The 20,637-nt window shown below is 42.8% G+C and overlaps 1 protein-coding gene across 2 annotated transcripts in view; it reads right to left on the bottom strand.

The window, feature by feature from the left end:
• Positions 1-151: 151 nt before the first annotated feature.
• The window catches only part of asap2b (ArfGAP with SH3 domain, ankyrin repeat and PH domain 2b), a 28,503-nt gene continuing 8,017 nt past the window's right edge, over positions 152-20,637 (bottom strand). For both annotated transcript variants that reach the window (XM_079584172.1, XM_079584171.1), the window contains 24 exons: positions 20,279-20,328; positions 19,213-19,342; positions 18,769-18,854; positions 18,449-18,524; positions 18,256-18,342; positions 18,026-18,129; positions 17,848-17,917; positions 17,096-17,183; positions 16,926-16,974; positions 16,620-16,786; positions 15,154-15,287; positions 14,979-15,073; positions 13,631-13,820; positions 11,942-12,027; positions 11,709-11,824; positions 11,477-11,544; positions 11,215-11,322; positions 10,036-10,273; positions 9,855-9,941; positions 8,628-8,877; positions 8,433-8,512; positions 1,893-1,975; positions 1,323-1,442; positions 152-824 (listed from right to left, as the gene is read on the bottom strand). In XM_079584172.1, the coding sequence (XP_079440298.1) occupies positions 750-824; positions 1,323-1,442; positions 1,893-1,975; positions 8,433-8,512; positions 8,628-8,877; positions 9,855-9,941; positions 10,036-10,273; positions 11,215-11,322; positions 11,477-11,544; positions 11,709-11,824; positions 11,942-12,027; positions 13,631-13,820; positions 14,979-15,073; positions 15,154-15,287; positions 16,620-16,786; positions 16,926-16,974; positions 17,096-17,183; positions 17,848-17,917; positions 18,026-18,129; positions 18,256-18,342; positions 18,449-18,524; positions 18,769-18,854; positions 19,213-19,342; positions 20,279-20,328 (2,637 nt within the window). In that variant the 3' untranslated portion in view covers positions 152-749. The remainder of the gene's footprint in view (positions 825-1,322; positions 1,443-1,892; positions 1,976-8,432; positions 8,513-8,627; positions 8,878-9,854; positions 9,942-10,035; positions 10,274-11,214; positions 11,323-11,476; positions 11,545-11,708; positions 11,825-11,941; positions 12,028-13,630; positions 13,821-14,978; positions 15,074-15,153; positions 15,288-16,619; positions 16,787-16,925; positions 16,975-17,095; positions 17,184-17,847; positions 17,918-18,025; positions 18,130-18,255; positions 18,343-18,448; positions 18,525-18,768; positions 18,855-19,212; positions 19,343-20,278; positions 20,329-20,637) is intronic.

Below are 20,637 nucleotides of genomic sequence, written 5' to 3'. Positions count from 1 at the left end.
TGGTTAAAAAGTTAATAAATTGTTTTCAACATTGATATAATAATTTCTTAGGCAGCAAATTTAATTAGCTTATAAAAATTATTTCTGAAGGATCATGTGACACCGAAAACTGGAGTAATGATGCTGAATGTGTTTTTTGTTTTTTTTTAATGGATGAAAATAGAAAACGGTTTCAGCTTTTCAGTGGTAGTGTAGCTATTAAATTGTATAATATTACAGTGAGCCGATTCAAAGCCACTACTTTGACATTTTTGTAAAAATATATCTCAAGTGCTGAAAATAAAACCAGTCTTTTAAATGTACAGAGTAAAAGGTTTAATGGTTTGTTTGGTAACAGAACATAACTTGTATACAAGCAACAACATGGTCTAACATGTCACTTAATTATGCAAAATAAGAGTTGCTCTGCAACTGGTATCATATATAGATAAAAAGCTCTATAAAGATGAGATGAAGGATCCAAACATATTATACTTTATAAAAACAAACGGTTCCTGTAATATGCATAGCACTCATTCATACAATATTTCTGCATTAAAGTTAGAGGTACTTACACTTGTAATCAGAATAATTGCTAACAAAAAGAATAATCCTTTCCTGAGGTCTTTTGTTTTTAAATGTCCTGTACGCCACCATTCAGCCAGAAAGATGGCCAATTGGTCGAATCCATTGTTAAATAATTGGTGGTCTTCGGTTTCTGTTACAAAAAGTCTGAGCATGTGATCTTAGTAAGACAGCAATGTGTGACATCATTCAGTGATGAAGTGAACAAACGAGACCGGGAAAGCGCCCTTCCTGGTCGGCTCTCCATCAATGTGGCCCACCTGCAGGAGACGAGGAAGAGCCAATCACGATCACACGATTCAGTCAGCTGATCTGTGCATATACGGTGTAAGGCCCCGTTTACACGTACATGGTTATTTTGAAAAACGGAGACATTTCCCTTCGTTTACAAGCAAACGGAGAATTCTCCTCTGAAAACGATTCTTTCTAAAAACTCTGAGTGGAGATTTTGGAAAACTTCGTTTGTACGTTTGCATGTAAACTGAGAAAAACTGAGTTTTAGGCAGCCGACGTCACAGTATGAGACTATTTTCGGGATTCTGATTGGCTAACGTGGGCTTGAGCTTCTCGTTACACTGCCACCTACAGGTTTGGCATGCTCTAGACGGCATATACACAGGTTTGTGTAAATCAACACTTTTCTGAAAACAATGACAGGTGTGCACAATGTTATTTTTGAAAACGGAGAGGCGTGAAATGTCCGTTTATGAAAAAAGCCGTCCACGTGTAAACGTAGCCTAAGTGTGACTGATACTCACCCACCACTCCTTGTCCTCCTCTCCATCTACTATTATCACCTCTCCTTCTGAGAAGGTCAGTTCATCGACGTTATCAGCCTTGCAGTTATATATGGCCTTTACCCTCTTAGGTCTCGGTTTCTGAAACAAATACAAAGCAAATGGTTTAGTTTTAACACTTATGCCTGGTTCATATTACACTATTTTTTGTCTGTTACGATAGTCACTGTGTCAGATTACGCGATTTTGACTCGTAAAATCTTGTCGTGTCGTGGACAAGAAACATGTCAGACTACACATGCTTTCCGACCAGCCATCGCGTGCCGTCTCACACACACAATCACTCGCACACACACACACACACTCGCTCACTCACACACACGCTCTCTCCCCACGACACCCTACGTCAAACGAATCGGGCTAAAATCGTGTAATCTGAACCAGGCATACATAACAGTTCAAATGTATTATAACAAAATATCAAGTAACATTTATTTTAAAGAAAGACAGCACACACACTTTTCATGTTTGCAGATGCCACTTGTTTTGATATTTTGTAATGCATAATTCCACATTTAATTGGTCACTTACAGGAGGGGCCGCTCTGGGTTTGGGAGCAGGAACAGGAGCTGGTGTGGAGGCAGATGACGGCCGGGAGTTTGGGGGAAACCGCTCTATTGGAAATCACCATTTAGACTCATTTACATCTAACATTTTTTTTTTTTTTTTTGGCTTAAAGGGATAGTTCACTTTGAAATTAAATGTTGGTATGTTTTAGCTTACCTGAAGTGCATCCAAGATGTAGGTGTCTTTGTCTCCGCAGTAGTTTCAATTTTGATATTTTTAGGTCAAACCGTTCTTGTCTGTCAGTCATATAATGCAGGTCTATAGACACTGTCTCTAATAGCATGCAGAGAAAAGTCCAAATTAAAAAATTCCCCATCGTAAGTGCACATTGATGGCCTAAGCTCGCGCGAACTCATCCGGGAGTGTTGAGTTTTCACTTATTCCCAATTTGTAAGCCTTCTATCTTGACACACTACTCGCTTCATTGTTCAGGCCAATCAAAGGCATACGTTGAGCCGTACAGCCAATCACACGCGTTTCTGCTGAGTTTAAAAATGCAACGTCCAATCGAAGACGGTTAGATTAGTTCCCTATCAAGGCTACGGAACTCGACATTACGGATGTCGTATATGGAACTCCTCTCCTCCTTCACTTCCGCTGAAATCTTATAGGCTAACGCCAGCAAAGCTGGCCAATTGACGCAAATATGCAAATACTGAAACACCGTTGCAGATATAATGCAAGAGCAGCGTCAATTACATCAGAATCTCTCTCTTCACGCTCAAATCGTGTGCTAGAAAGCTGATACTACAACTTGGATTTTTTCGCCGTCGTTGAAGTTGCATCGGAGATACTCGCACTGTCTCCTGCATCCGATGGCAACTATTTGCAACTTGTGCTCGGGCCCCATCGTCCCTCCCGACACGCACCTGTTTTGCGTCGCGTGCATGGGGCTGGCCCATGCTGAGTCAGCCCTCAGGGACGGAGGGTCCTGCGACCTCTGCGCGGATATGTCTCTCCGAGCCCTCCAAGCCAGGAGAGAGGAAGCTCGCGCAGCAGCGGGGATTGGGCCTGCCGCCGCCACCGAGCCGCTGGTAGCCCCCCCCAACCGCAGAGTCGAGGTCCGTCCCCCGGTGAGCTTCCCCGACCCCACCTTTCAACCCCCTCGCGAGGTCGCTGACTTCGTGTCCTTCGGGGCCAGCGAGGAAGACGACTCCATGTCTCTGTCGGCCTCCGAGAACGACTGGGGTGCGGAGGCCGCACCTCTGGCGGCCGCGGAGCAAGACACCCCGGCGGACCTACAGGACGAGCTCTTCCGTATTCTCTCGAAGGCCGTCGAGGAACTGGACCTCTCGTGGAAAGCTCCCGATGAACCTTCGAAGAGCAAGCTGGATACGTGGTTCCTCCAATCGAGCCGCCGTCAGGCCGCTTCGAAAAGAGGAACACCGTTTTTTCCTGACGTGCATGAGCACGTGGTGAAGTCGTGGGCGGCCCCGCAATCGGCGCGCACCCTCACTTCCACCCAGGCCATGTTTGCCCCCGTGGACGAGGCGGGGGACCACGGCTACCTCCGCATCCCCCCCGTCGAGGAGACCGTCGCCGCACACCTCTGCCCGTCGGCTCCCGCCCTGGGCTCGGACCGCAGCCTGCCGTCCCGAGCCTGCAGATTTACGGCCCACCAGGCTAACAAGGCCTTCGGTGCCGCGGGGGAGGCGGTATCTGCGATGCATGCCATGGCCGTTCTCCAGGTGCTGCAGGCTAAACAGCTGAAGTCTTTGGATGACGCCGCCTCTATCGACGCTGACGCCATCCGGGATCTCCGTTCGGCCACGGACCTCGCGCTCCTGGCCACGAAGCGCTCGGCCCAGGCGATTGGCCGTTCGATGGGTTTCCTGGTGGTCCTCCACAGACACCTGTGGCTCACCCTATCGGACGTGCAGGAGGCCGACAGGAAGACGCTGCTGAATGCACCGATCTCCCCTGCAGGCCTGTTCGGAGACGCCGTGGAGAAGGTCACCGAGCGTTACTCCGAGACGCAGAAGAAAGCGAAGGCTATGAGCCACGTGATCCCTCGGAGGGCGCCGCCGCCACCGCCACCGCAGCAGCCTCGCTCTCGCTCGTCTTCTGCTTCAGGCCGCCAACCCCAGGCTGCTGCCAGACGACAGACAGCGCCCCGCCCGGGACCGGATGCTCGTAGAGGCCGTAGCGGCCAGTGGCAGGGAGCGGGTAGCAAGAGGACGCAGAGGAGCCCGCGCAGAAAGCCCACCGCGTCCCCTGCGGGGCCCAAGCAGTCGTCCTGACCGCTCGGGCAAGAGGAGGAGAGAGCGCCAGGTCGGCCCGGCGTCCAAGCGGCGCGCTCTAGTGCACTTGGTCCCTCAGCGTTCTGCGAGCGACGCGTGCAGTTGTTGTTTTGTGAATGTTGTCAATGTGTCAAAAATAAAACAAATCACTACTTCACAAACAGAGCTTTTTTCTCCTCTTGCACCACACACTGTGTTACCCGCCCTGCCTTCGAGCAGCGCAGAGTCACGGTTAATAAATGTTCCCAGCACTCACATAGCGGCGATGACCGCAGGTTTAGATCAGCCCACGCTCAGTCGTTTTCAGGCAGCGTGGGAAGCTATTCCGGGCATTTCGCCGTGGGTGTTGAATATAATTCGGCGCGGGTACACACTTCAGTTCAAACGCAGACCACCCCGCTTCCGCGGCGTAATTCAGTCATTAACTTTGCCCCAAAACGCTCATGTACTGAGGCAAGAAGTGTGCAGCTTGCTCGAAAAGAAGGCTATAGAACCAGTCCCCCCGAGCGAGCGGGAGAGCGGGTTCTACAGCCGCTACTTCGTTGTACCGAAGAAGGGAGGGGGTCTCCGCCCCATTCTGGATCTGAGACCTGTCAACAGAGCGCTTCACAAGCGCGCTTTCAGGATGACTACACTGAAGCAAATCCTGGCGCAAATTCGCCCCGGGGATTGGTTCGCTTCGGTGGATTTAAAGGACGCGTACTTTCATATCCAGATAGTAAAGCGTCACAGGCGATTCCTGAGGTTTGCGTTCGAGAACTCGGTGTACCAATACACGGTGCTTCCGTTTGGACTAGCTCTCGCTCCCCGGACATTTTCAAAATGTGTAGACGCGGCACTTTCACCCCTCAGGTCGAACGGGATGCGCGTCTTGAACTATCTGGACGACTGGCTGATTCTCGCTCAGTCGAGAGAAACGCTAGTCAGCCATGTGGAAACCCTCCTTCGACACTTAGAGATGCTCGGTTTGAGGGTGAACGTTCAGAAAAGTGTGCTCACACCGAGTCAGACTACCACATTCCTGGGAGTGTGCTTGGATTCGGTGAGAATGAGAGCGCGCCTCTCCCCCGAGCGAGCGGAGGCTCTGAGTTCTTCTCTCGGTCTCTTCAGACCTGGCAGACTCGTCCCACTGAAAGAGTTTCAGAGGTTGTTGGGACGGATGGCAGCGGCTTCTTCAGTGTGTCATCTGGGGCTGCTACATATGAGACCGCTTCAACACTGGCTGAAAGCGCGCGTCCCCCCGAGTGCGTGGTATTCCGGCCACAAGCGCATTATGGTCACCCACGGATGCGCCCGCGCCCTGGCCCCGTGGAAGAACCCGGATCTCTTCAGCTCAGGTGTCCCTATGGGCATAGTGACGCGGCGAGTGGAGGTCCTGACAGACGCGTCGTCCACCGGATGGGGAGCGGTCTGCTTGGGCAAGCCCGCCTCGGGCCAGTGGTCAGAGAAGCAGTTGGAGTGGCACATAAATCGCTTGGAACTGGAAGCGGTCTCTCTAGCTCTCGAAACCTTTCGGTCTCAGCTGGAGCAGCGGCATGTGTTGATTCGGACAGACAACACTTCCGTAGTCTCGTACATAAATCGCCAAGGCGGTGTACATTCCAGAGCCCTATTCAGGCAGGCGGAATCCCTTCTGCTGTGGGCGGACCGGTTTTTCCTCTCGGTGAGAGCAGCTCACATCCCCGGTGTTCTAAATCGCGGAGCGGATATGCTCTCGAGGGGCGGGATTCCTCAGGGGGAATGGAGACTTCACCCCGGGACGGTTCAGCTGATATGGAAACATTTCGGCAGAGCGGAGGTAGACCTCTTTGCGACGAGCGAGAACGCACATTGTCAGATGTTCTTCTCGCTGTCCCGTTCACCCCGGGAGGTGGACGCGCTGACTGCGCGATGGCCGAGAGTCTGTCTCTATGCTTTTCCTCCGGTAAAAATTTTGCCCATGGTGTTGTGCAAAATCAGGGAGGAGAAGGCGGCGGTGACTCTGGTAGCCCCGAACTGGCCGAATCAGCCCTGGTTCGCGGATTTGATAGAGTTACTAGCGGGACAGCCATGGGAGATCCCGCTCAGGAAGGACCTTCTGTCTCAGGCGAGCGGAACGATCTGGCATCCCAGCCCCGGGCTGTGGAGCCTCCATGTGTGGCCGCTGCAGGGTCGCTGAGCGGGCGGGACGCGCTGCACTCGCGAGTTTTGAATACCATCGCGGAGGCGCGAGCTCCGTCCACCAGGCGCCTGTATGCTCTGAAGTGGGGTGTGTTCTCAAAATGGTGTCAGGATGTCGGTATAGACCCAGCGAACTGCTCTGTGTCGGATATTCTACGCTTCCTTCAGTACAGGATGGACGAAGGGAGCCTACCATCCACTCTGAAGGTATATGTGGCCGCTATTGCCGCATTTCACCCCCCTGTTGACGGACAGTCTATCGGTAGACATGCGTCGGTGACACGGTTTCTCAAGGGAGCTAGGAGATTATGCCCTGCACGGCCGCCTTCGGTGCCGCCGTGGGATTTAGCTTTGGTCTTGGAGGCTTTGTCACGACCGCCTTTCGAGCCCTTAGCCTCGATTGCCATTAAAGAGCTATCGGTTAAAACGGCACTGCTTCTCGCTCTCGCTTCGGCGAAGCGGGTTGGAGATTTACAGGCTTTCTCTGTAAGTGAAGATTGTATTCGCTTTGGACCGGGAAACTGTAATGTAACTCTCAGACCGAGGCCGGGTTACGTTCCTAAGTCGCTCAATACCCCGTTCAGAGCGCAGATCGTTTCACTGCCTGCCCTGTCCGCGGAGCCTTCATCCTCTCAGGGATCGGATGCTCAAGGTTCTGTTTGCCCAGTCAGAGCGCTCCGGGAATACATTTCTCGCTCGGCCGCTTTTCGACGGTCCGACCAGTTGTTTGTGTGCTTTGGTGGGTGCAACAAAGGACAGGGGGTCTCTAAACAGAGGCTTTCTCACTGGATTGTGGACGCTATTGTTTTGGCTTATGATTGCCTGGGGCAGGAATGCCCCCTTAACGTGAAAGCCCATTCTACTAGGGCGATCGCTTCCTCATGGGCATGGACTAAGGGTATGTCTATCCAGGATTTATGCCTTGCAGCTGGCTGGTCTTCTCAGAACACGTTTGCCAGGTTTTACAAGTTGGATTTGCCCTCCGTAGCGTCTCGGGTGCTTTCAGTGAGTTGATTTTTTTATATAGCATTGGATGAGCTGCTCTGCGTTTTGCTCATGAGTTGTTCTTCTGCTATTGTGTATGTTTTGCAGTTGTCACCGCCATGCGTTGATCTCTATTACTGTTGTTGTTGCCCTGTTGCTCGACAGTGCAAACTTCCCCTAGTTCAAATTGCTCGGGATATGCAAATTCCGGCAGTGTTTTGTGAGCTTGTGATTGGTCTCTTTGGACCAATCAGAGGTTTGAGATTCGCTATTGGTCAATCTCGGCCTATCAGATGCTCGCATTCTGGGGGGGGCGGTCTCTGTATTGAGTTCTGTTGTTCTGTTGTAGTGGTCGCTGTGCTACCACGGCGGGATTTTATACAGTTCCCATATACGACATCCGTAATGTCGAGTTCCGTAGCCTTGATAGGGAACGTCTCCGGTTACTTTCGTAACCTCGGTTCCCTGAAAGGCAAGGAACGAGACATTACGCTCGCCGCCGTGTTCGCTATTGATTTTAGCGTTTGTTCGATTCTGATGTAATTGACGCTGCTCTTGCATTATATCTGCAACGGTGTTTCAGTATTTGCATATTTGCGTCAATTGGCCAGCTTTGCTGGCGTTAGCCTATAAGATTTCAGCGGAAGTGAAGGAGGAGAGGAGTTCCATATACGACATCCGTAATGTCTCGTTCCTTGCCTTTCAGGGAACCGAGGTTACGAAAGTAACCGGAGACGTTTCCGGGGAAGAAATCCGGTGTAAACAGATCAGATGGACGTGGTTGTGTAAAAGAGATAAAAACTATATAAATACTGTTCGTTTTCTCACACAAACCGCTTGTTTCGTGTCTTAGGCCATCAATGTGCACTTACGATGAGGAATTGTTTAATTTGGACTTTTCTCTGCATGCTATTGGAGACAGTGCCTATAGACCTGCATTATATGACTGACAGACAAGAACGGTTTGACCTAAAAATATCAAAATTGAAACTACTGCGGAGACAAAGACACCTACATCTTGGATGCCCTTCAGGTAAGCTAAAACATACCAACATTTAATTTCAAAGTGAACTATCCCTTTAAGTGGTATATTTATCATATGTATAAATATTATATTAACCTGTTTTGCCACTTGGTCGGGGGACACTGGGTGAAGCTTTATTTACATTTACATCTTTACTAAATGGACCAACAGGATCCCTGAGAAATACACAGAACAGAGCAGCTGACATAATGTAGACAATACTAGCAATGCTACAAAACCAAAAGCTGAAATCTCTTTAAAGTAGCACAGCATGTGATCAGTGTTACTTACCGAGCAGGGGATTTCACTGGTTTGGGGGCTGGGCCTTTCGGCTGTGAGGGTATAGGTGGAGGTGGGGGTTTATTTGAAAATGAAGTGGGCAACACTGGAGCAGGCGGCACTACGGACGCGGATCTAACTGGGACGGGGGGTACGACTGGGGGCGCCGGTGGAGCTGGAGGCCCTTGGAGAAGAGTTGCCTTTGGATCTGGAGGCGGTGGCCTTTTGGCAGCAGGAGGAGGTGGCGGGGCGGGGGGGAGAACTACAGGAGAGACGAGACCTGTTATGATAATGACTTATGCTTCTGCATGCAAGAATTAACAACTGTTTGGTTTTGGATCACTGTAGCTGGTTTCTATAGTTGGTCTACAGTGCTTTTAATTGGTTGACCAGCCGGTAGATCTGGTAGAGCATTATGAAGCAACAAACTAGCTAGCATGTTAAAAAAAGAAAACAGTAACACTTTTCAATAAGGTCTCATTAGTTCATGCATAAATTAACAATGAACAATATATTTTTACAGCAATTTATTACCCTTTGTTAATGTTAGTTAATAAAAATATTAATGTTAGTACACAGTGCATTAACCAATGTTCACAGATACAACTTTAGATCTTAAAAATGTTGTAATGTTGAGATTAACATTAACTATTGTTAATAAATGTAGTAGAATTATTGTTAATTTTTAGCTTATCTTAATTAAAATAGTTAAATAATGTTAACAAATAAAACAAATTTTTTTTAAAGTGTTACCAAAAAAAAACATTTGGGGTCATTAAGATTTTCTTAAAGAAATTCATACTTTATATTCAAAATTGATCAAACTGACAGTAAAGACATTTACAAAAGATTTATATTTCAAATAAATGCTTTGCTTTCTATTCATTAAAGACTCCTGAAAAAAATGTATTTGGGTTTCCACAAAAATATTAAACAGCACCTGTTTTCAACAATGATAATAATAATAAATGTTCAAAAATCAGCATATTCTGAAGGATCGTGTGAGGACTGGAGTAATGATGCTTAAAATTCAGCTTTGCCATCACAGTGAAATGAATACATTACATTTAAAAAAATATTAACATAAAAAACTGTTATTTGAAATTGTAATAATAACAATGTTACTATTTTATTGTATTTTTGATCAGATAAATGTAGCCTTGGTGAGCATACGAGTTTTGTATATACTTATATTATATGCGTATATATCAGGCTGTGATATAGTGAGGTCAGACTCACCATATACTGAGTTGTTCCCGTCCTGAGGGTTTGAAGGGTCTGAACATGATCTCTGCCTCCCGACCGTCTCCACGGGAGGACTCCACCCTGACATCACAAACACACATAAGATATGTTTAGGCAAGCTATCAGAATTTACTAGCAGAAAATCCTGAACTCACTAGGCCTGAATTCCACTCACCTCTTCCTAAGGTACGAGGGGGTAGAAGAGAAATGCCAGGTAAACCCAAAGGCGATGAGCTAATATCAAGCATGGTGCCGTAAGTCTCGTTGCAGATCATGCTGGGAATAAAAGCCCTCTGCTTGCTATTAACCACATTAGCCACGTCCCGTGCCAGAGCGCTCATGTTGGGCATCATGGGGCCACTGCCTGGAACTATACAGCTTACTGGACGCTCCTCACGCCGGTTGGGAATGGGCTGAAACCCAAAATCAATGACATAAGGATGAGCCAGAACGTACCAACATTAACATCTAAAGCACATCTGTGGATTGAATTATGATTCAACTATGATTTGTCTGTCTCACTTTGTATGGTCAGATCAAATTTAAGTTTTGTTAATTTTGCAATTCGGAATCAACGTGTCAAAAATGTCACACAAAGTGCTCAATATTCCCTGTGTCCAGATACATTTAGATCTTTATATAGAGAACTATATGACATTCACTATGAAGTGAACCGTGAATGAGTCAGTAGTTTTGGACACTGTATATGTGAATGTGTCAAATACTTCTATCGCATATGGTCTGTCACACGGTCCTTCAGAAATCATTTTAATATGCTGGTTTGGTGCTCAAGAAACATTTCTTATAAATATCAATGTTAAAAATCGTTGTGCGGCTTGATCCCACACACACACACACTTTTTTTAAAAAAACAGCGATTATTTGAAATAGTCATTTTTTTAACATTATAAATGTCTTTACTGTCACTTCTGATCAATTTAATGCATCCTTGCTGAATATATATATACTATCTTTAAAGGGATAATTCATCCTAAAAGTTCTGTCTTCATTTACTCACCCTCACGGTGTCCCAAACCGGTATAAATGTCTTTCTTCTGTTGAACACAAAGATATTTTGAAGAATGTCATCAACCAAACAGTTGATGGATCCCATAGACTTCCATAGCATTTATTCCATAGTATGGAAGTCAATGGGGTCCATTAACTGTTTGAACATATTCTTTAAAATATCTTTCTTTGTGTTCATCAAAAGAAAGAAATTCATACAGGTTTGGAACAACTTGAGGGTGAGTATATGAGGACAGAACTTTTAGGGTGAGTTGACCCTTTCAAGATAGTATAACTGAATGAAATGTGATCTTTTGAGCACACGATTAAAAAGCATGTTAACCACCTTGTCTTCCATCTCATCCTCGCTCTCGTCTAGGTCCTCATTATGAAGACGCCAGTCGTACTCCACATGCACATGGACATTGAACTTCCCAGTCTGCGCCTGAGTCAGCTGTAAATCACACAACACAGAAGAACACGTTGGAGAGGAGTTTGCTTGAACACAATCTCGGGCAAGGCCAGGAACTTGCTCTCAAGAAAAGAACAGAGCAAAATGAATTTCTGCTGGCATTGCAAACTGCGCGCAAGATAACAAATATACACACCAGCTCCTCGCATTTTGAGTGTCTGAGACGCTGCGCCAGATCCAGAGGAGTCTCTCCTGCATCATTAGCTGCAAGAAAAACACATTTATTTAGTCCATTTTCAGACATGACCAAAGAAAAAAACATTTTACCACATTTTAAAAAAAAATCATTATACATTATTTGATTTTTTAAGTGCATTTTGTGTAGTTTGAATCCTGAGGTTAAAGCAGCATATTATATGAACTCTTACTAATGGTGCCAGATGCTTTCCCCCGCAGTAGCAGCTTCATACATTCACTATTGTCAGTCAAGCAGCAGTAGTGCAGTGCTGTGCTTCCTTTGGCAGTCTGCTTATCTAAATTCCCACTGCATTCACAAACACACACATGTTGAACTTGTAAAAGGTCTTCATAATATGTAAAAACCATGTGTTAATAGCATTAATACGTTAATAGCTGCAGTACAGAGCATCAGCAGAGCTACCTGTTTTGTACAAGGAAGTCCACAATATGGAGTGAGTTCCGGTCCACCATTCGCACTGCTAGATGTAGCGCGGTCTCACCTGGTTCCTGTAAGTCAAAGGCAGAATTTTATATACAAACATTCATAAATTTATTGAAAAATTATACTGACACAAAACACTGTCTGTATTTATTTAGCTAAAAAGATCCGGCTCACATTCATTTGTTTGTGAATTGAACTATGGCTAAGCCACGCCCCTAAACGCGATGAGCCAATCACAGTGCGCATAGCTAACCCAATACACTCGGACATTCTCTGCTTCCACGTCCATAGAAATGCATTGCAGTTAGTCAGTTTTCATTCGTTTTATATGTTTTTTCTTGTCATTTTAAGTTTAAAATGGTCAAACGGTGTGCCTTTACCCTTTCCCAAGCCACATCTCAACCGAGATAAGTGTCTGCTCTGGATTAAGTTACCGTATTGTCCGGAGTATAAATCGCATTAGTCAAAAAATCAGTCATTAAGAGGAAATAAACATATATAAGTCGCATTTATTTAGAAATCTATTTCACAAAATCCAAGACCAAGAACAGACATTTAATCTGGAAAGGCAAGTTATTCAGCTCCACAACAGCACACAGAACAACAGGCTGAATAGTGTCCGGTATGTTAGCGTAACACATTAACAGTTATTCAGCGACACAATAGCATAAAGAACATATACCTGGGAGGCTGAATAGGCTAAATTAACATTAGCCAGCGAGTCCAACAAGTTACCGGTCAGCAAGTTCACCAAGCTCCGGCGATCTTATTCCACAACAGACTGACTATAAGTCGCAGGACCAGCAAAACTATGAAAAAAAGTGCGACTTATAGTCCGGAAAATACGGTATGCGGTAAAGTTAGACCACAACACCAACTAAGTTAAACGTGGATCAATTAAACAAGGATGTCTACATCTGTTCTAAGGAAAGTCAACAACGTATTTGAACGTTATCTTTAACATCTCTAACGTAACGTTAGCCTAACATTAGAAAACGTTAACGTTAGCTTCTAGCTACGTTGTACATCATGTCACTTAGCTTCATTAACTTCTGAAAATAACCGAGATAACAAATGTTAGCAATGTTATGCTGAATGATTTATGTAAATACTGTAGCACCACACTAGCGGAGAGGTAGGCTACTCTTGGTAAAGATGGTAAAAAGGCTTGTCCTGAACACATATGCAACTTAGACATGTGCATATTTAATTTGATCATGAACCATTAATTACATATTGAAGCACAACATTTTAGACAACTTTCTACCAGAACAACTGGGGAACTTTTTTTTGTGTGTGTGGTTTATCACGTTTACACTGACCTGTACATTTTTGCCTGGAGCTGAAGCTTTTCATTGACCTTCTCAACAATAAAATGATTAATATAACCTTCCAATGCATAGTTAAGGCCCTTTTTGGTGACTTCGAGATGATATATACTATTTCTGTCTCTAAAACTCATCAATTGCCTCCTGTGAAATGTCTCCTACTGTGACAGCGGCCATAGCGCCCGTCACCGAATGTTGACCGTGTGTCCGAGTGAGTGGAGGGGGCGTGGCTTAGCCATAGGTCAATTGGACTACACGTGTGGTGTTAGATGCTGTTCTTGTGTGCGGCCCGTCAGGAGAACTCAATAAAAAGACAAAGCACAATGACTCTACGACTCACATGTTGGTTAGTCTGATGAACGGTCTCCATCAGGTCCAATCCTTCAGCGTATACCTGGATCAAAGAGAAGATGTCGCGGGACTTGACCGCGTCACACAGTGCGTGCAGTCGGGCTGCGTTATCTGCATACTTCCGCTGAGCAAAGCACTTCTCTGTGTATTTGGCTGTGATGAAGTCTTTTCGCACCTGCCTGAAGGACGATTGAGAGAGAAAAAGTAAAGTAATTTATGATGTGTAGACTAAAGTTTTTTGTGGTTTTTTAATTTAAACTTAAAATAAACAGACATTTTTGAATATGTAAATAATGTTGTTATTTTAAACATGCTTATACTACAGGGCCGTTGAATGCTTGAATCTGATTGGTTGATGAACGTTCTACGTGTGCAATTATTTTCAGGGAACCGCACGAATAAAGTAGTTCCGGCAGGTCTTGACCGCATTACAGTTCTATGTCACTTCGCGTAGTTCACTGTAATAACGGAAAATAGGATACAATTCATAACAAGAAAAACCATGCAGCCCCATGCGCTTGATCTGCAATTTTCAATATCTAACTTCACAATCAATGGAAACATGCAGTTTAATTTTAATAAATGAAGTATATAGTCCTATATATAATCAATAGAAAATTAAACTGAATATTTAAATAAATGGATAGTCCTGCTGCATGGGTTTTCGTAATTATTGCAGATAATATAACAAATAAATAATTATTGATAGGCCTATACACAAAGGGCTTTGTGTTTCATTTATTAGGCTAGTCTACTGTCACTAATAGAAAAAAAAGAATGAACTAATTAGTTAAAACGAATTGAATTAATAAATCAATAATATTGACGCACATGCTTCTCTCTCTCTCATAACTGCATAACTGCATGAAGCCGGGGACACACTTACAGTAAGGCCGGTTATGAATGTAATTTGATACGACTGATCATGCCGCGTTCAGTCTGTGTTCACAGCGGTGTTTAAAATCTGCTGCATTCACAGTCAGAAGATGTTTCTAGTCGTTAAGTGTGTCCAGCAATACTCTGCTATCGGCGGCTCAAACCTCCGTTACTAACTCTACAATGACGTTTTGTAATTAGTAATGGAGCATGGGTTTAGATGCGCAAGGAATTAGTCCTACATACAAGAGCCTTTTAATGACAAAAACTTTACAAACGTCTTGAAATACATCATCTGAACAATATTTCAAGCTGTGGTAACTGTAGTATAAGCGGAATAATTGACTCCAGGCCGTTGAATTATTAGAAACGGGTTACCACCTCGGGTGTGCATTATCTTTCTAATAATTCAACGGCCTGGAGTCAATTATAACTGTCAATGAAACTGATCTGTTGCTCACATGTCACTAGAAGGGTTGGGTTTGGGAATCTCCTCTGCTGACAGGTTCGCCTCCATGATTTCGTTGAATCCAGCATTGCCTATGCTGTTAGCAAGCTGCAACACATTTAATACCGTCACAACCTATATGTTTGCAATGTCTGCCAAACAAGTACCAAGTTGTAACACGAATTTACCAAGAGTTCAGACGTGCCCAAGACATCCAGTGTCAGAGACTGTATTCTGGAGTAGTGGACCCCCAGTTCCCGATGGATTCCAGAGCATTCGATGCAAATCAACACACCCAGGTTCGTGGAGAGCCATGTTGGATCTGCAGTGACAACAACAAGTGAAAAGCCGCAGACGTATCATCAAAACTCTGATATAAATAACAATAAAACAAGTTCTACTGGGATGACTAAGTTTCATACAACGTACAAAGAGAAGTTGAAAGGCCAGATGAAAAACAGGAAGCACAGGGTGTAGATTTACATTTTCTTTTAAAAGCAGTACGAGCTGAGGCAATAATCACGGCCTGATAAAATATCCGTTTGAGTTTGTGCAAATCAAGCGGAAAACAACTAAACAATTCAGTAACTAATTTGATTCAGCCATCATTTACATCTTATGTTTTGTAGTGAAAATTTTAAATGATGCGGTTTGTAAATAAATGATTTATAGTTGTATTATTTTAGTATTTCGTTTAAATCTTTCTGTTAATCCTGCCACCCTAATAAAAGCCCTCATTGTTTTGTTTTATGCATGATAAATACAACTGAAAAAATAAGTGATATCTAATAGTTATATACACTACTGTTCAAAAGTTTTTGAAAAACGTCTCTTATGCTTACTAAGGCTGCAATGTTGAAAATAATTGTGCTGCTTAATATTTTTGTGGAAACAGTGAAACATTTTGGTAACACTTTACAAAAAGGTTCATTAGTTAATGTATTAACTAACATGAACTAACCATGATCAATACATTTGTTACTGTATTTGTTCATCTTTGTTAACATTAGTTAATAGAAATACAGCTGTTCATTGTTTGTTCATGTTAGTTCACAGTGCATTAACTCATGTTAACAAGATTTTAATAAAGTATTAATAAATGTTGAAATTAACATGAACAAAGATTAATAAATGCTGTATACATGCAGTTCAGTATTAGTTAATGTTAACTAATGTAGTTAACTAATGTTAACTAACGAACCTTATTAAAAAATTTCAGACCCCAAACTTTGGAACGGTAATGTATATATTTAAAATGTAAAAAGTCTTTAAAAAAGTGAGAGAGGTCAGAGGTCACTCTTCCGCTGGAACTAGACTCGCATACGGCCGTTACCGGAAGCCAGTGATTATAGTTTATAAAGTTTATATAGGTTTTTTTTCCTCGCATTGCTGCGCTTCAGACGGCCATTATTAACCCGTATGGATTACTTTTATGACGGATAGATGTGCTTTTTGAATATATTTAAAAATGCAGGCTCTATTCACTCCCAGGAAGAGCTGATATTTTTATAAATAACTCTGATTGTGTTAGGCTGAAAGAAGAAAGTCATATACACCTAGGATGCCTCGAGGCTGAGTAAATTATGGGATAATTTTAAATTTTGGGTGAACTATTCCTTCAACCACTAGGTTACATCACTCCTATATTGCTTACCGGAGGCTCCACAGTCACAGCACACACCATTGCCACTCATCTTCTTCACCTCTCCCACAATAGCCTTAGTCAGCTCGCGTACAATGTTGTTCTCACACTCGTTCTGATCATCCTTAAAGGCGTTGTTCAGGGCCTCCTCTTTACTATTCTGGAGCACAGACACCCATCTGAGATAGAGAGATTCAGATGAAAAGATAGACATAATAATTACATTCCACGTGATATTCACAATATATATCATGTGATATATATATATTGTGTAAAATCTCTATCCTGTAAAATCGTCATTTGAGCACACACACTCACATTTGACACTCTGCCTCGTCCTCTGTCTGGAAGTGATACGTTCTGTCATCTAGAAGATGGAAGAGAACAGTAAGCGAATAAAGATGACCAACCAACCATATGAGCCATGACAGACTCTGAGAATACTGTATTTATGACTGTATTGTGCTGTGACTGTGCTAGCATATTACGGGATATAAGATCAAAGCTTTTTTTCTCATCTGGGTTATGCTTCACTTGGCAGGTTAAGAGGTTCAGGTTTGCTGGCGGTGTGTTGGCCTGCAAGAAAACGAGAGATAGAGCGAGAGATAAAGAGAAAATACAGGAACATTTAGGATTTATTACCCTCTAAAATGACAATAATACAAAAATGTTAATAAACTGATATTATATAATAAATTTAATAAATATGTTTAATACAAATATTTTTGTATTCTTCACAAATTCTATTAAAAATTATAATATATATATATATAATTATATTTATTACAATTATATACATTTTAATATGAAATATATTTCATTAATATATTTACATTTAATAATATAAATATAATTATAATCTGTACAAAAATAACTTTTAATACATGAACAAACTATATTACATTATATAGTCATCGGCAGATCCTTAGTGAGGGGGGGAAATATTAATTGTTACTTAAATATCTTAAAAACACCCATGAAGAGAAAGAATGAAATGTATTCGATAGCAATAAATGAGTAAACATGATATATGCAACTTATTCTGATCTGCATCTACAGAGTTATTTTCTCAAATCATGCCATTAAATGGTATTTAAGATTATGTTCTTTTTCAACACATTCTTGGTCTCACACTCATATGTTTCTCCTTCATTCAATCTGCTGTAAAATGGTGGCGGCATGCTTGTAAAACTAAAACATCATTCTGAAAGGAGAAACAGAGTGCCTTTCGTTCCCCTACCGTTCCATGAGAAATAGTCAATAATCCGTTTTTCACAGAGCACTTCCTTTTCTGCCAAACCTTCCTCAGTCTGTAATATCGAGAAAAGCCTTCATCACACAAACTTTACAGAGCATTCAATGGCCTAAAAAAAGTTGTCAATGCATGTGAACATCATTAAAGCACCAGACGAACTCACCCCTCGCTGCGTTTGAGAAGCATCCCAGAGCGCTCGGTGCCGTGAGCTTTATTGCCCTGCAGTTGGTGAAGACTATAGCCAGCATTCTGCTTTGTCTGAATGTCCTTTCACCATACAAACAAACAAACAAAACAAACAAACATACAAACAAACAAAACAACAAGAGTTAGCACAGAAATGAAGCAATCTTCCTATCAATCATAGTTTCCAATCATTTGGAGATGGCTCACCTCTTTACACTCCGACTGCAGGGCAGATTTGAGAATATCTTTCAGCTGCATCAGCTGTTTCCTTTCTGCATCTTGTGTCTGCTTGTTCTGCGATTCACACACAAATAAAAACAAAAACATGAAATAAACATTTTGTGTCTTAAACCAAAAAATACATCTTCAAAAGAGCAGACAGTAATATCAAAAAACGCACTGTGGTCAAGTCCGTGGCAAGTTTTTCCATGAAAGGTTTCAGACTGTCCACAACTTTGATCCCATCCTGAAAGAAACTGTGGAGAAAAATGAAATACGATGTCAAAAAATTAAACATTGTTACTGGGATATATAGGCCTGGTTTCACAGACAGATTAGGCCTTAAGTAGCCATATAAGCGGCTTTTATAAACGTGCCTGAAAAACACAATACTGGTGTGCATCTTGAGACAAAACACTTGCTTTCAGTTTCAGTTTTAGTCTGAGACTAGGCTTAAGCCTTATCTGTGAAACCAGGCAATAATATTATAAATAAACATACTTGCACTGAGCATGAAAGTATTTGATGAGGTTTTGGAGCAGATCAACCCCCTTCTTGACTTTAATTTCATTCACTTTAATGAGATACTGCAAAACAAAGCACATCAAACTCTTCAGCACAAAACAATCATTTCAATTGCTTTCTATCAGACCATAATCTATAAAATAATAGCTAAAGTCATGAAAATATATGATGATATTGGCTGACAAGTTTAGTTACAACTTGTATGGATTGTAATATTTGATGTACAGCTGTACTTTTGCTGTGTTAATCTTCACTATGCTCTTACTCAGAGAATGTAAAATCACTGAGGATTGGCCACTGTATAGGCTAGTGTTTCAGTTTCATTGTCATTGTCCGACCCCAGGATCACCACTGCTGCCCATTCAAAATAAATACAGGAAAGTCCCTGCTGATGTTGGGGACTATGACCACATTCCTTACTTCACACATCTGAAGCTGAAAGAGGCGTCTCTCTTTCTGCATCTCTTCCGCAATCTCCCCTCCGCTGATCTCTGTTCTGATCAGACCGTGCTGTTTGGCATGTTCCCGTTTTTCTTTCTCAATCTTGCTCCTGTGAACAAGTTTAGTGCATTGGCATGACAAAACATGAGTCTTTCATCAATGCCTCATAATGCACAAAGGGACCATAAATGCTGGTGCTAATGTTTACTTAAGGTATGTCCCCTTCAGATAAGCTCTTCAGCATTGCTACAGGCTCATGAATTGACCGTTCGCAAAGACCCGCCCCCTTTAGTTACTGTTGCTATGTCCGACAAGCTACGCCGCTCTCACACACACACCATGTTCTCACGCAGTGAAAAACACATCGCGGAGCAGAGAGGACACTGACAACACACTGACAGACACAGACCAGGTTACTTTTCGGGTAATTTTGATATTAAACATATTAAGCAAAGTCTCACCTTTCAAATTTGGTAATTTTTAAAAAGAAATTTAAACAATAAATAGCGTTTTGTGGCTCTTTAATGTGTGTGACAGATCTCTGTGTCGCCTCAGTTAAAGCTGCTCGTGAACCGATCATCTCTTCCTTCTAGTTCATTTATAGCATCAAATAATCATGAATGAACATCAGAAGGAATGTTGTTTTAACCGCGGAAAGACGTCAGTACACTCCGCTTCTCAAGTTCAAATCCTGCCATGTTAATCTACTAACTCTCCTGACTGCTTTGTCGGACAAAATGGCGGATGGCAAAGTATGATTGGTCAGATCGCCTGTCAATGAAGCTCCCTGCGAAGGGTCAATTACGCTCAAACATCTGAAATGAATAAACCTCCCCTTCCTCTGCATAGTGGATCGAAATAAACTGATCTACAATTATTAAAACTCTGCAGGAATTTGATTATTTTCATGCATCGTGCTGTAAGGTACTGGAAAGAACATAACGCCCCACAGAGTGTCTAAGGCTCAAGTTTAAATTTCACTGATTTGTAATTATTACTCATTTATATTTTTTTCTGTGACATTAAGAGGTTAATAGGTGCTCACAGTTTAGTTTCGTAATCCTTCCATGCTTTATCAAAAGGCTTTTTCAAATCCTGCAAAAACAAACACAGTTAACATGATAATCAAGAGTCAAATAATTCAATACACACTTAAGCAAACCACCATGATCACATGATCTTTTATATGAAAGATGTTTATGTTTATATACATGAAAGTTTGGGTCATTACAGTTTTTCACAATTGCTAAGACACTAAACTCTTAAACTTAATTCTCAGTAGCCTAAACCAATTTGTCAAATTTACACTCTTTCTGCCAAACAAGTTCAGGCAGTTAGACACTGTTTGCAAGTCTCATGCACTCTTTATGCACTTGTGTTTGGCTTTTACAGTCGGGTCACTGT

The sequence above is a fragment of the Phoxinus phoxinus genome (assembly GCF_949152265.1).
Source record: "Phoxinus phoxinus genome assembly, chromosome: 16".
In the NCBI taxonomy this organism is placed as follows: domain Eukaryota; kingdom Metazoa; phylum Chordata; class Actinopteri; order Cypriniformes; family Leuciscidae; genus Phoxinus; species Phoxinus phoxinus.
The sequence above is the reverse complement of the archived record's forward strand: the minus strand, read 5'-3'. Positions and strand labels throughout refer to the sequence as shown.